The sequence below is a fragment of the Pseudochaenichthys georgianus genome, chromosome 17 (genome assembly GCF_902827115.2).
Source record: "Pseudochaenichthys georgianus chromosome 17, fPseGeo1.2, whole genome shotgun sequence".
NCBI lineage: Eukaryota > Metazoa > Chordata > Actinopteri > Perciformes > Channichthyidae > Pseudochaenichthys > Pseudochaenichthys georgianus.
Genome location: NC_047519.1, coordinates 23810451 through 23826375, shown reverse-complemented (window position 1 = coordinate 23826375; position 15925 = coordinate 23810451). Strand labels below are relative to the sequence as shown.

Below are 15925 nucleotides of genomic sequence, written 5' to 3'. Positions count from 1 at the left end.
AGAGATTTGTTAAATGCAAAGAAAGTAATGAAAAGGTGGCAGACAATGAAGGAAAAAAAGGATGTGCCACAAAATTTGAAATTTACAAAAAAATAGCTATTTATGTTTTGTTGACTGGAAAACAAAAGGAGATAAATACTTTAACGTGGATGGCACTCACACAGCAGGATGGTAAAAAATATTCTTGAAGCATCTTTTCTTTCACCACAGCTCTGTTTCTGTTGAATTTAACCTTTGTTATGTGAATATGGGGATTCATTAGGCCTATGGGGCAAAACGGTACAGAAAGAGTGAAACACTTGTTTCCCTAATTATCAGCAAATATTGAAGGCAGGGGTGAAGGTGAACACAAAATACTTATATGGATTTATAATAGCATCGCCCAGAAGCGGATATAGGTAAAAAAAAGAAAAATGCCTCAATGATACACTCACAATGACAGATTAGCTGCCTTAGCAACGATCACGGAGGATAACCCTCTGCAGCAGAAAGATGAATGCACTATAAATTATTCTCTAGTGTAGCCACTGTACAATGAAAAATAGCTTTGACTTTTACAAATGCTATATCTCATTAGACAGTCAGGACCTCTTTCCAGATTAAAAATGATCATGACTCCTTTTCCTTTCAACAACAGCAATCCATCTGGAAGATACATTGCATTTCGTGGTTTATTTCTCTGGGGGGAACTGAGACACTTGTGTGTTGTGATGTAGATGTTAAAAAGACAGTAGGGAGACTGCATTACTTAGGTCAAATATATATTTAGTTGTGTATTGTTTTAATTATTACAATTTCACACACAAAAACCAGCCTTAATTAGAAAAATGCAGTTATTAGATAAGAACTATCACAACAAATATACACCTTACAGGGTTTGACCTTATTAGATTGAAATTGTTCATGTTGAATATATATATATATCTTTATCATAATATTTGATTACGACCTTTGATGTGCATTTAAGTGATTTTTCTACCAAAATCAATTATATATTCACTAAATATCTTCTTCGTCGCTCTCACACATTGATTGTGCAATACAGCAATAAACTGGGCCTAAATCCACATCATTTAAAAATGCAAATACAGTATAGAATTTTAAGCAGATATGCATGTCTTATTCTTTTAAAAATATAAATCTACCTAAGACTCCAATTTGTTTGGAGAATACGTGTACACTTCACCAATATTGTTCCCAGTATCAGATTTACTGTAATAAGGAATATTGTAACATAATGGAAAAGCGGGGAAGAATATTATAGTTAAGTTCAAATATCCATAATCAAAAATAGCTTGTATTTCTATTCATGTGTGTCTTTTAAGAAGGAATAGATAACAAAACTGTGACACTTTTTTTCTTCCAATTACAGTGTGTTGGACTTGAGTAAAAGAATATAAACCAAACAAGATTATGAACACGATGAATATGGGAATATTGTACGGGATAACAACTTAATCTTAACCATTTTGTACTGCTTTGATTGATTACAAACTGGTTTCATCATTTAGAATGACTACTGTATGATGCTTTTATTTTTCTAATGAGTCATGTCAACTGTATACACTTTATTTATTGGGGGAAAAAACTTGAGAAAAAGTCAAAACCATTACGTAGGCCCAATCCCAAACCACGCCCTACACCCTACCCCTACACACTACCCCTCTGTGACGGAGTGAACTCCGTCGAGTGACACTCTCAGCTCAATGAGGCTCCCTCCTGTCAGATGGAGGCAGGGGCGGATCTACCGGGGTGGCATGGGTTGGCAGCTCTGTTTTGAAATAAAAGTTGCGGCTCATCGGACATTTATGAGAGAAAATCCCTAATGTCCTAGTGCAAGTGAATGCAGCACAAGACGCAAGTCTTGTAACCCCTCCCCATACTTGCCAACCTTGAGACCTCAGAAATCGGGAGCATTTCAAAACCACCGCGGGGGGGGGGGGCTGCTAGTGGATCGCCGGAGCTGTATTAGATTAACATTAACATGCTTATTGTAGTTGTTAGTGCACTGTCTTGCGGCCTGTAGCATGGAAAGGAGTGAGCAGAGGGTAGAGTTGTCGATTCTTGTTCAGTTTACTGTGACTATCTTCCTCACCCTCTCAGACTGTCAGTTACTAAAGAGACGCGCTACCATGGAAACCAAATAATGGTGTAGCTGTATTAAAGTCCGAGTGGAAACAGTCCTGAGTAAATCTGATTTGGTCAGAAATCGTGAGAAATGCGGGAGAAATATGACCCCGGGAGGAAACTGGGAGAGGGCAATGAAATCGGGAGTCTCCCGCGAAAATCGGGAGTGTTGGCAAGTATGCCCCTCCCCCCGGCCCTGGCGCGAGTGTGGAAATATGATTGGCGGCGATTTTATTTGAACAGGACTAGTGCTGCGTACCTGGACTCACATTCAGGTTCAGGTCCGGACTCAAGTCCAGAGGTTCAGGTTCAGGTCCGGACTTATAAGTCCGGACCTGAACCCATGGCTTGTGTCAAGTTGTGTGAGTAACTAAAGTGAGCTGATTGTGAGCTAATTATCAATTGAAAATGAACTCATAATCAACTCAAATTCAAACTCGTCAGGTTTATTGTGCTCCCTTCCAACTTGTGTCTACATTTCTCTACAAAGTACAAATGTAAAAAAAAAATGACTACTAATGACTTTATGACAGCAACTACAGTGAACTACTACAAAGTTCAAACATGTATTTCATTTACCAAACTAAAGTAACCAAATAGTCCCTGAGCTGACTGAGCCTAAATCCCTAAAACGTTGCTGAAAGGTAGAGTGTACAGTAGATTATATGCATTACACTGTTACACACCTACTATACAGTATAGGCTACACTGTAGTGACTGTACAGTCCGTGTACTGTACACCATGTCTTTTCTACAACTCTACATGTGTACATTATACAGTACATAGTACATACATAGTGATGTACATACAGAAATTAAAATCAATGTTGATATGGCGTAATTTTGAATGAAATACACTATTTAATTTAAATCAGTTTTATTCTGAAAAAAACGGAAGTTCACACTATTTACTTAATACTTTTATTCTGAAAATTCTTCACTTCCGGTTAGCATTAGCATGCGGCGAAATGCTACGTTTTCAAACTGTGAATCGAAGGTGAAATGACATGTGATGTTGTACACTGAGCACACTGGGATTAGCACTCATTTATTGACGCTGAATGACGTTTATCAGGGAATGTTTAAATAACCACAGACACCAGAATATACGTAAGTGCTAGTTTTTTTTGCGCGTCCAAGTACCGGTTCCAGACGTTCCGGTTTTAACCGGACTTGAACCGAAACTTTTTAAAGTCCAGTACCGGTTCGGCGTACCGGTACGCAGCACTAAACAGGACGGTGCAAAACGAGAAGCATTCGGACAGTCTGATTCGGACCCAAGTAGACGGAAGGAATTAGGTATTTGCGGTCTACAATGACAGAGAAGAGACTGTCAAGTTTGGCTGTACTCAGCATTGAATCAAAACGCACTAAAGCTTTGGATCTTAATAAGTTTGTGAGGTGTTTTGCCTCAAAATGGTCACCACATTCAGCTGTGGCATGCCAACTCAACCTGATCTCACCAGAATGCGTGACTCCACCACGACTCCTTAACACCACAATGCTGGTGGAGTCACGAACTTTGTTACATTTGCGTGTCGGCACCACGCAAACAACCCCAATGTAAAGTGAATGAGGCTCCTTTGTCGTGGTGCACACACGCATTTCTACAACGTGCATTGTGTGTAATGCAACTGTTAATTTTATTGAATTAGTTTGTTTTTAAGGAAGGCCAGAGCTTCAGCTGTGTCAAATAGATTGTTCCCTTTAGTTAACGTTATTTAAAAGATAATGATCATGTCTTGTATTACGAGCGTCCATTCCCATTGGATAACGGAGAATTTTACACCCGGAAGTAAGTAGCCTATTCTCCTTACTGTCGATTGGTTTTACAGTGATATCTGCACTACTCATCGACTAAAAAACACCAAATTGTCCTTGTTAATTACACAACATTGATTGGTTTGAATTGTGTGCAATGCTTTTGTATTTTACCCCTTCGATTCGGAGAAACAAATATTTTTTCGGAGTTTTTGGACGGCAGAAGACACTACACTACCCAGAATCCTCAGCTATCGTTTGGGACTACACCATGAACCCCGTGATCAGTCCTCAAGTTCTTTGATTGGTTGACCTCCAACTGCATTCCATATGAAAAAAAACGTTTCGTAAAAGAGAAAATCATACTTTATTCAGCAGTGCTTGCTTTACTCTTTGATAGTCATCACATGAATGCATTGTAATAAATGGTTTGGCTGCATTAAATATTACACATCTGTCTTAGTTCTTTATTTATCTACAGAGATCGGGCATCAGAATACACCGGAAACTATTCTTTTACCGTTCTGTTTTAATTTCACAATAAAGTTAGTAGTAATATTTTGTTTTGATATTATTGTTTTTTATTAACTACTAGACGACTGGGTCATGTTAAGACCATCTTTTTTTGGTTGCTATGGGTTTTTTCCATCGCTTTTGTGTTACAAATATCAAAACAATAACAAAATAATATTCGTCGTAAACTAAACCGGAAACAGCAGTATATTTTATTTTGTTAACACTGTAAACTTGACAGCCTTTTAACCCAAACCACCTACTGGTTAAAGCACGTTATTACACGTTTAGAGTAATTGCAATGCAGGAAGATTGTGTTGCTTTTTAATGACTGTTTAAAATGCCTTTTTCTTAATGTCTTTCATTTTTGTAACGCTTTTTGTAACGCTTGTTACACGTGTTATATTTTATGAAAACATTCAAATATTAAGAGTACATACAAAATAGTGGGAAAGTAGAAGGTCAATTATATAAATATAGAATAGAAAATATCAAGAAGATACTCAAATGATATCTAGAGTAAAACAGTTTAGTGCCTGATAGGAGGATGTGCTAACTAATAAGGCTTTAATTAAAGAAATGTGCAGAATACGACAGTGTAAGGGTGGAAGTATACACACATTGATAGATGTCTTGTAATGCACTGTTGATGAACCTGTGACCCAAGTTGTTCATTCATTGCATAACTACACTGTTGTGTATATGATATGTCAATAAACCTTAGAAAATCTTGAAATCTTGAAAGGGATGTGCAAAATAGCAATTATATACAGTCTTTAATGAACTATTAGAGAATAACGAGTAATGAATATGCTTTAAACGGATCTGCAGATAAATATTTAGTCTTCTCAAGCAACCAACTATCAAATATCTCGCCTGATTGTTGGCACTTGACAATCACCTTCCCTGAATTTCATTCAGGTGTAACTAAAGTCTGATTTAAGGGTTGTTTATATTTCACATCATTAATCCAAATCTGTAAAGTAACTAAAATAAATGTAGTGGATTAAAAATACCAGGTTAACCTTAAAGAAAGCCCTCAGGATTATAAAAGACCACCATCACCCCAGCCACAAACGGTTCTGTCTGCTGCAGTCTGGCAGGCGGTACCACAGCATTCGGACTAAAACCACCAGACACAGAGACAGCTTCATCCCACAGGCCAGAAGACTATTAAACACCTGCATTTAGAAATAACATTCATCTGGCTGCTACTTAGAAATTATTTATCTAATATATCATATTCTAATCACTTGTATATAGACTCTTATTGCACTATTTCACTATTTTTTCTGTGTATCTGTTTTATTGCGTAGCACTGTTGGAGGAGCCTGTGACCTAAGGGGGGGAGGGGGTAGGACACGTTCGATTCCTGTTTTGAATAGTGTGCCGTCGATGGGTTTCATTCCATTTCAAAGTCCTTTTGGACGCTCTGTGTAAACGTCGCGCATCCAATCACAGAGGTTGAGGACTGATCACGGGGTTTGTCAAGCTAAGCACATGGTGTAGTCCCAAACGATAGCTGAGGATTCTGGGTAGTGTAGTGTCTTCTGCCGTCCAAAAACTCCGAAAATATATTTGTTTCTCCGAATCGAAGGGGGAAAATACAAAAGCATTGTACACAATTCAAACCAATCAATGTTGTGTAATTAACAAGGACAATTTGGTGTTTTTTAGTCGATGAGTAGTGCAGATATCACTGTAAAATCAATCGACAGTAAGGAGAATAGGCTACTTACTTCCGGGTGTAAAATTCTCCGTTATCCAATGGGAATGGACGCTCGTAATACAATACAGGGGACATGATCATTATCTTTTAAATAACGTTAACTGAAGGGAACAATCTATTTGACACAGCTGAAGCTCTGGCCTTCCTTAAAAACTAACTAATTTAATAAAAATAACAGTTGCATTACACACAATGCACGTTGTAGAAATGCGTGTGTGCACCACGACAAAGGAGCCTCATTCACTATACATTGGGGTTGTTTGCGTGGTGCCGACACGCAAATGTAACAAAGTTCGTGACTCCACCACGCATTGTGGTGTTAAGGAGTCGTGGTGGAGTCACGCATTCTGGTGAGATCAGGTTGGCCAACTTGATGCTCTTCTCACAGATGAGCATAAACAACTGTTAAGATGATGACCTTGTATGTGTGTATACATATGTTTTCTTTGTGGGGGTCTTCCCCTAAGGTCTGCCCCCAAAAACCAGTTTTAAATGCTGATAAAGTAAAATAAGGCGGTGTGTAAAACTACACTGCCCAGCCAAAAAAAAGTAACCACTTTGATTTAACTAGGCCAGTAGGTAAGGTTTTTCCACTAGATAATAACTGCAGCGATGTATATGTTTTAGCTGTATACACGTTTTGTAACCCTAATTGATGCAGTTAGTCACTTCTTTAATGTTTGTTTTTTCTGATGTAAAGTCCAGGTTGTAACTGTTTGCAGTAAAGTCGTGGGGCGCTGAACTGTTCTTTTGATTCTTTTGAATGTTGATATATGATAGTAATTTGTCTTTGAAATATGAAGGAGGGTGAGCAAGCATCTTGGGGAACATTCATCATTAACTCCTCCAAAAAATATAGTTTATTCAATAATAAATGAATATGTGAATCATAACAGTGATTGACAGCTGATAGGAATAATATGATTGTTAATATCATATTCATTCAGACAAACATCGATGAGACAGTTAATTAATGTACTTATTGCAACAGTCTGTGCATATATGTGGTACCCCTGCTGGTCTAAGTGTGAAACAAACTCATTCAGTTATTGTTCAGTTAAAATTCATTAAATTATGTCTGCCACCTTTTATTTATATTTAAGGCTTTACTGATATGCCACAATAATGTATCCAGATGTAATTGAGTTCAAATATAAATAGTGTGGCTTTCCAAGTTAAGATAGATTGATATGACTGCGATCAAATCAGCATATACTTCTGCCAGGGGATGCCACCCCTCAAAATCTCCTGCCACCCTCTTGCCACCCCATGAATATGTTTCTATATCCGCCCCTGGATGGAGGGAGTAAACACAGCGGCAAGCTTTGGGACAAACTCGCCTCTCTCCGGCAGAAACAGGAAATGTCGTAACATATGTAACAACGGTTTCAAATCAGCATCTCTTAGACAACAATTTTAAATTAATAACTAAAATAAAACTCCAAACATCTTTAATTGTGTTTTTTTGTATTATTTTGTAACGCTCTTTTAGTTTTAAACCTGATTTTTATAAGCTTCTTAGTTTGTGCAACAGTCTTTAAATATACACAACTTTATAATAAAATGCACGCATTTACCTTTTTCTAGACTAAACGATCCTAAGTTTAAAAACATGAGGTTATCACATGAGGTTGTTAACATCGCAATTTATCAGTGGATGTTTGCTGAGCCTGGAACTACTTGTAAACAGCGTGTTTCCTGACGGACACACCGCTCCACACTCGTTGGTTTGGAACAGCACTGTGGCGGACCCTGTGCGCGAACGCGCAAACGGAGGGGTAGTGACTGTGTAGGGGTAGGGTGTAGGGCGTGGTTTGGGATTGGGCCTTAATTTATGAAAATATGTAATAATTAATTAAGGCTACGGAACAGAAACATAACATTCAAACTCGTTAAAAGGAAAGGCTAGAATGGCATCTCCATACATTTACCTCAAATTTCCACCATATTTATGATGTTGTTGGTAGTGTGTGTGTGTGTGTGTGTGTGTGTGTGTGTGTGTGTGTGTGTGTGTGTGTGTGTGTGTGTGTGTGTGTGTGTGTGTGTGTGTGTGTTTGTGTTTGTGTTTGTGTGCGTGCTTGTATGCTTATATGATTGTGTGTGTCTGTGTGTGTGTGCGCGTTAAAATGTCATTTTGCTTGTTTGTTTATAGGCCTATCTGTGTGTGTGTGTGTGTGCATTTATGTATTTTTCTACTACTCTGTGTGAAAATATAAATAAATACCTTGGCGGTGTGTGCAGTGTAATCTGCTCCCAGCAGGCTGGATTCCCACTGTGAGAAAGACAGTATATTGTTCCTGCAGCACCACAGATAACAACTCATTAGCATACTGAATCATTTGGCTGCAAGAGCCACTCTGCCACCCATCTGCACTGAGCTGATAAACACACACACGCCTGCTCCCTCTCACACACACACACACACACACACACACACACACACACACACACACACACACACACACACACACACACACACACACACACACACACACACACACACACACACACACACACACACACACACACACACACACACACACACACACACACACACACACACACACACGCGCCTCCTCTCATCCCTTTGCTTTCAATCCCTCATTTACACTCCCTGTATTCCTCTCTTTTTTGTGAGCCTGTGTGTTTCTGGAGAGTCAGGAAAATTGAAGCAGGTAAATGTTTGGCAGGCATTAACCCAGAGGGCCCCTCAGAGGCGTCCCGGCAGTGCCAGAGCAGAGCGCAGGAGGGGTCCCCAAACACCTGGATGTGTCTGATGCTCTCTGGAAGCAAATGTAGTGTCTTCTAAATGTCTAAGAGCTGAAGCTGTTGCGGTGGTAGCAAAGTCTGCTGTGTGGAGTTATGGAATGTAGGGAAGAAGACTTCAGAAAAGTAGAAATTATGTGGCAGAACTACAAAAGCTAATTCCTTTTTTAATGGCCGCAGGTTGGTGAACCTAACTTTTTCGACTGCTTAAGTGAATAACTTTCAGGGAATGTGAGTCTTGAGCTGTTTCATAATGTGGACAGACACAACAGCATGCAAACGAGTGCAGCATAGGCTGTCAAAACCACTTTCACAATGGCAGGATATCCTGCAGGTCACGGAGTCACGTTAACCTCAGCAGGAAGTTGTCACTTGTTGAGAGGAAGTGAGGATTCCAGCCTCCATTGGGGGAGTTTCGAGAGGAGGTTGTGGTTTAACTATGCACTTTCTAAAGATATGAAACAGCTGCAAGGTATGCAATGCCAATGATGCCCTATAGGAATTTGACAATTAGGTAATGCAATCACAAGTGCAAATGGTAAATAGTAAAAACAGGCCCCTTTATGTCCAGTTATTTGTACAGTCAAGACATTTAATAGAATTACATTTAACTAAACTTGCTTTAAATTAATTGTTTTAAAATGACATTAATTGAATTAATAATACCGACAACATGCTCAAGTGACATCAAATACAAGGCTTTGTGCAGGCTCCTCTGCATGTTTTATTCAGGGGTTTTATATAAAATTCATCGATTTAACATTGGATATATTTATAGATACAGCTATCATACAACAAATATGTCATAACCAAACGTACAATGTCCCTTTACTGCAATTCATAAAATACCATAGTTACCAAAGGTACCAATATAGGCTACTAGGTCCTGCTAAAAAAGCAGAATAACCAACAACAGTGAGCAATACCTAACTGTATTAATCCAAAAACTGCTGGTGTTGTTATGATATTAACACTGTGTGTGGTGTATGTGCGTGCATGTGCATGTGTGTGTGGTTGTGTGCGTCTCTGCATGTGACTGTATGTGAAATGCGACAATGAAGGGATTTGTTTGTGTACCTTACTAAACTACAACTGCATAACAGTTAAAAAAACACTGAAACATTCATATCAAAAGGACTGCATGAGTCATTTCATGATGTTAGGACTCATATTTTGTACACTTTAAGAAACACTGCATGTCTTGTACCTCCGCAAATTCAAATAGATATATTCAACCCGGCAGTGAAAATGTTTAACTCTCTGTCGCCGTATTTGGTGTCATTTTCTCCTCACCAAAGTGTAACAGAAATAAAGGGTACCAGATTTGATGTACTACGTTCAGTTGCTTGCTTTACATTTTGAGTTTATCTCCTCTTTCCCCGCTTCATGTCTCCCAAAAGACCATTTTGCTAGTAAACCCATTGACAAACACACTACGGTACATCTTAAACCACATGAATTGAACCTCCACTCACCGTTGTTACATTGTGCAGTGGAAATATAATGCTATTTACAATACATACGTTACTGCATGGGTACAATAAAGTCACTGTTCATTTACGGCCTAAAACTGAGACAAACTTACTTTTCTGTCTTATTCCAACACATTCAATTTGTTGGGCATGAATGAGGTTTATTCATTGATGTTTTAGAGCTATTTACCTGTCCACACCATATTGTAATCAATAGTATCGTTCATGAAGCATTGTTCCAAACTTCAATACAACACATAAAATATATTATATATAAGTGTTTCTTAGCTGATCTTCTGTTTGGTTAGTTTTGTTTGTTTGTTCTTCTTTTTTTGTTTTTTTGTTTATTTTAGAATATCCTTTATTGGACTTTCAAAACACAGAGTCATAATCAGCAAGTCGGTCGAAGACATGAGACATGCAGAATTTACAAGTCTTTCTTTGATCAAATTCAACCGATCACCAATAAAAACATCAATGCTGCCTCGGATAGTATTGAGACGGGATGTGTTCCACTTTCTCCCTACGTGGCACTTGATTCTCTTTCCTACACTGACAACTCAAAGCTATCGGGTCCTGAGCATATGCACCTCTTTCTTAGTCCCTGTTATTTCAGTCTCAGGTGTTGTATCTGTTTTCTTTTGGAATAAGCATCATCGGCGACTAGAGCCATCTGAAGGGCGGCCATTGCGCCTCAGATCTCTAGCAGCTAGATGCAGCGCAGGCCCACGAGAAGCCGATAGAGTCCTTGGAGCTGGAGGCGAGTCCTGGTCCTCCATATAGCTCTCAGGACTTCCCTCGGCATCGCCATCAGGCAGACTTCCACAGCTAGAGCCTGGTGACATTGTCTCCAGAAGATCGTCCCTTGCCAAGCTCACCACCGTGTCCTGATGTGGAACCCCCTGAGGGCCCCCTTCAAGTGTCCCGACCCCAACCAGCAGCCCTGTTTCTCCATCAGTTGTGCTGCCAACATTTCTCCCTCCGTCCTGGTCATCCAGGAGGTTGGAGAGGAAGCTGATGTACTTCATAGCAAGCCGCAGGATCTCATTCTTGCTCAGCTTCTTGTCTGGAGGGTGAGTTGGGATGAGTTTGCGAAGCTCTGAGAATGCCCCATTTACGTTCTGCTGCCGCCAACGTTCACGGCTGTTAGTGAAGATACGACGTACAATCTTTGGCTGGCCAGCTAACAGAGAAAGCATTGGAAAAAGAGACAGACATAGAGAATTAAAAAAAGAGAGGAAAAGAAAGGCATTGAAAACATAACACACATAAAACAGATAATACTGTCTGTAAAAGGCCAAAGCAATATAAGGACAATATGAAAAATGGAAGAAGTAGTCGCAGGAAAACAAATTCACCTAAGTTTTGAGAAAAAAAAATGTTTGTCTTAAAAATAAGCTACAAAATTGTCATCCCTACGAATTTAAGGTCATGGAAAGTAGCTATATCTTTGCAAAAAAAAGTATAATATGCAATGTGCCGTATGCCGTTTGGCTTTGTGTGCCAAACCCCAGTAAAGTGTGTTGTGTAGACTTTGTCCTCCATATTCAATTTCGATGTACTTTGAACTTATTTTGGTATGATAAAATACATAATTGCAGGTATAGTCACATCCTCCCGCCCTCTACAATTGTGTCTTTCAGGCTATTGTCACCCTTGGAACACACCCAGCCTATCTTAATCCTTCAGCCCACTCTGCAGTAAAACCTTGGCATGGAGGCAGCAGCACCCCCATCCTCCACCCCTGTATGTGGCAGTGAGTGGGCAGCGATGGAAAGGATGTTTCAAATGAAATAAACTCCAAATCCGCCTGAAAATAGCTTCCTTTGATGGCATGCAGGTACATGTATTTGACATTAAGATTAACAGCATTCATTTATGTCATGAATTATGGTTTTATGGATTTATTTCTCCTGGTTAAACGCTTATTTAGTGGCAGGCACCTTCTGCAACACTCAGATTAGTTACAGTATAGATCAATGTCAGTGGATGAATGACAATGGAGATGAAGAAGGGATATAGGAGACTTGGACACAGCAAAGTCTATTTTACCATACTTATAAAGATCTAAAATGTGCTTACCCTCGTCGAGTTCAACCTCATAGGGCGCCGGGCGCCGCTTTACCCTGTTGCTGGGGTACATGCTGTACTGCTCCGTCTCCCCTCCAAGACTACAGCAACAGAAAGCAGACAAAAAAAGTCAAAATGTATGTGGACAAAACATGAATTTACATTATATTCATCATTGCATTTAATCCTCAACAACCCCCACTCCTTGCACCAGGGGCACACACACTCTCAGAAACACGTACACCCATGGGATTATTATTTCTGCCATTAATGATACATAGGAAGAAATGTCAATATAATGTACACAGTAAGCATATTTTCACTTTAAAAGCCTCTTCCTGCACGGCGATAGGACTGCATAGGCCTAACAGTCATGGTGCCCTCACAAGGATCGAATAGAAACGTGCATTCATGAAACTAAATTAGCCTATTTTTCATCTTCTGTCTTAACATTTACCTGTTGATGGCGGCGAGAGGCTGCGCCAGGTTGTAGAGCATCGCCCGGGCCGGGACAGGAAACGCGTTTGGGCTCAGTTGGACCATTCGAGCGTCGTCTCGTTGCGGCAGCGGCAGCGGTGGAGGTCTGCGAAGTTCCGTGATCGGCACCAAATGGCTCTCAGTCCTAAACTCCAGCGCTTTTATAGCGTCCCTCCTGGAGAGCTCGATCACCGGCACTTCCCTTTTCAGGTCAAGGGCGTTGTGAGAGGCAGTTTCCTTGGCAACGCCGTTGATAATGATGCTGATGCTGTTCCCGTTGCTCGAGTTCTGCAGAGGAACGTCATCCGTCTCTTCAGCCCCCTTCAGGTTCCCTCCCCTCTCTTTCTCCCCCTCCTCCCTCTTCGGCTCCTCTTCCTCCTTGCACCCGTTTATTCTGGAGATGATGGAGGAGTCCTCCCGTTTTCCAGGTCCGGACACTGCATCAGGACTTCCAGGACGAAGCTCCGGCTGCCGTTTTTCCATCATTTTTTTACCGTCACCACTCGCTCGAGTCCACTACGTCCTAAATAAGATTGTCCTCCATTAAGTTATTGACACAATGGTTCAGTCTTAATATACCAAATATATAACCAGGCTTTACTAAAAGCCTATAGGAATTAATTATTTTCATTTTTATTATTGGCGTTTATTTTAATGTTTTTATTAACATCATTATTCGAATTGCAGACTTTACATAACGAACAAAACAATTAAGAAAGAAAATCAATATTCTGTAAGCCGCTTGTATAATGTCTCGTAATTAGGCCTACCACACTATGTTCAACACTTAAAAAAGGTAAAAGTAATAATAAAGAAAGAAAAGGCCGATTGCAACTCAAATAATAAAAAAAAAACTAAGAGTTTTTTATTATTAATTCTCGAGTATTATATTATGTGTAAGCTAAGAAGATTTGACAGATTTCTGTTCTCTAAATCTGTTACGATGTGAAACATTCCTTATGGGCTCATTGTGAAATGTCACCAGTCAAACATTTTATCATAGATGTGGAGCCCGTGTAATTTATTTTAAATACATTTGTTATTTGTTGTTTCTGTAGTGCATGTTTTTTATGTATCTATTCATCTCTAATTGTTGGCTCTTACTCGTTAAGATAATACCTTAATGTCCTATATAAACCAAGGTTTGAGCCCTGCGTAAAGTCTAATATGAAAAGATAATTAAGGTTGTTCTTTATTTTAAGGTGAACTTATCGTCTTAATGACAGCCTACATGCCAGGACCACGAATAGAGCTCGGTGTCCATTCCTCGTCGATATCAAATCCCACCTTTTTGGTTTTCAGCAATCCACAGATAACCTTCAAAAATACTCCAACTTGATCGTTTTCTATAGCTACACATGTCAGAGTCGGTGGTGTTATATGTCATTATAGCAATAGGCCACAATGCTGTTGTTGTTGTTGTAAAGCCGCAAAAGCGTGTCAGATTGATTACACTAAACAACCGTGTAAATTGTTTTAATAGCTAATTAAAAATATAAAGATGTGGGAAATAATACTGGAAACGAACAACAGACCGCCACAAAAAGCGCACTTTTATTCCTGGGAATTCTCCAATAGGCCTCGCATCCGTTATTAGCCTACATCCCGGAGCTACAGTCTCCAACATATGATCGGACAATAGCAGAACATGTAGGCTAAATATTCCGAATATAACATCGATAAATTCCGACGATAACCATCAAATTATAGCCGTAGGGAACAACGAATAACCTGGTTTAAATACAGAGGTGTATTTTTTGCACTTACCGTTCTAGCCGTGTTGTTGATGTTACTGTGTAAGTGGAGCCATTTTGTGAGTGGGTCATCCATGTCTGAGGTTTTTTCTTTTTTTTCTACCAGTGCTGGAGCAGTGTGTGTGTGTGTGTGTGTGTGTGTGTGTGTGTGTGTGTGTGTGTGTGTGTGTGTGTGTGTGTGTGTGTGTGTGTGTGTGTGTGTGTGTGTGTGTGTGTGTGTGTGTGTGTGTGTGTGTGTGTGTGTGTGTGTGTGTGTGTGTGTGTGTGTGTGTGTGTGTGTGTGTGTGTGGCTGAGTTATTCCTCGCAGCATCCAGCGCGCTCCCTCAGTATGGGGAGCGGAACACAGGCCGCAATGTGGCCGAGTGAGATAAGCGCACGGCAGCGGCCTCTTCATTCCCGATAAGCCACTAAACCCATTATTTATGAAATGATTCATTATTATTTGGCTGTCGTGGGCTATATAGGCTTGTGGAGGGCAAAGTATAAAAAAAAGCAAACAGGCACATGAGCAACGGCCTGTAACAACGCGGGGTATACTGTATCCAGAGCTTTGGAGGTGTTTTATTTTTTTTTATGAAAGAAACAAAAACTCAGGTTAAGCTGTTGACCTATTTTTAATTTCAACAAAGGGTTTTTTGCTAAGCCATTTTATCCTGCAATGAGATAACTGCCGATAGCAGAGGGTCGTCTATTTTTTGTTATTTTTTGTTATCCCGAAAAGAGTAGCCTATAATCCATATTAATTTCCTTCGCCTTGAGGCAGGATGTGCTATTGATACAGAATGACGAGGATGTAATTATGATAACGATGCCATAATCGAAAGGGACACACGATTCTTTATCAATTAACAAATCAATACATGTATAAATGTGTGAATAAATAACTTAAGTAAATAAATAAATGTGCTGTTGCATGTCATTGTTGGTGTTGGAGGACTTGGACGGCGGTTCCCCGGGGCCGGGACTCATGGCTGGGGGAGATAAAAGCGTATCGGCCCCTGGACGCGTCAGATAAAAGAGCAGCACGCTATCAGAGCACATTCAGGACAGCTCAAATGATAGCAGGTACATCCTAATAACGGATTTTTCACATAGCCTTTTTCACGTTTTGTCAAATACGCATATGAATTTAAATAATGGCATACATTTAGTCAAATAAGCGTGTGACGTGCTAAATATAGAACCCAAGAAACACAATTAGATAGTCTCATGTTACACGTTTTTAAGCCCTGTGTTAGAGCATTAGTCACGACCT

At 39.8% G+C, this 15925-nt stretch overlaps 1 protein-coding gene across 2 annotated transcripts; it reads right to left on the bottom strand.

Moving 5' to 3' along the window:
* Positions 1–9573: 9573 nt before the first annotated feature.
* On the bottom strand, positions 9574–14784 carry tal1 (T-cell acute lymphocytic leukemia 1). 2 transcript variants are annotated; one of them, XM_034105034.2, is made up of 4 exons: positions 14683–14784; positions 12896–13431; positions 12451–12539; positions 9574–11551 (listed from the first exon to the last, which is right to left on the bottom strand). In XM_034105034.2, the coding sequence occupies exons 1-4, from the start codon at positions 14743–14745 to the stop codon at positions 11022–11024; spliced, it is 1218 nt and encodes a 405-aa protein (XP_033960925.1). In that variant the 5' UTR covers positions 14746–14784; the 3' UTR covers positions 9574–11021. The 2 variants fall into 2 exon arrangements, with proteins under 2 accessions (XP_033960925.1, XP_033960926.1); XM_034105035.1 differs by having other exon boundaries at positions 12896–13438; positions 14683–14766.
* Positions 14785–15925: the final 1141 nt, after the last annotated feature.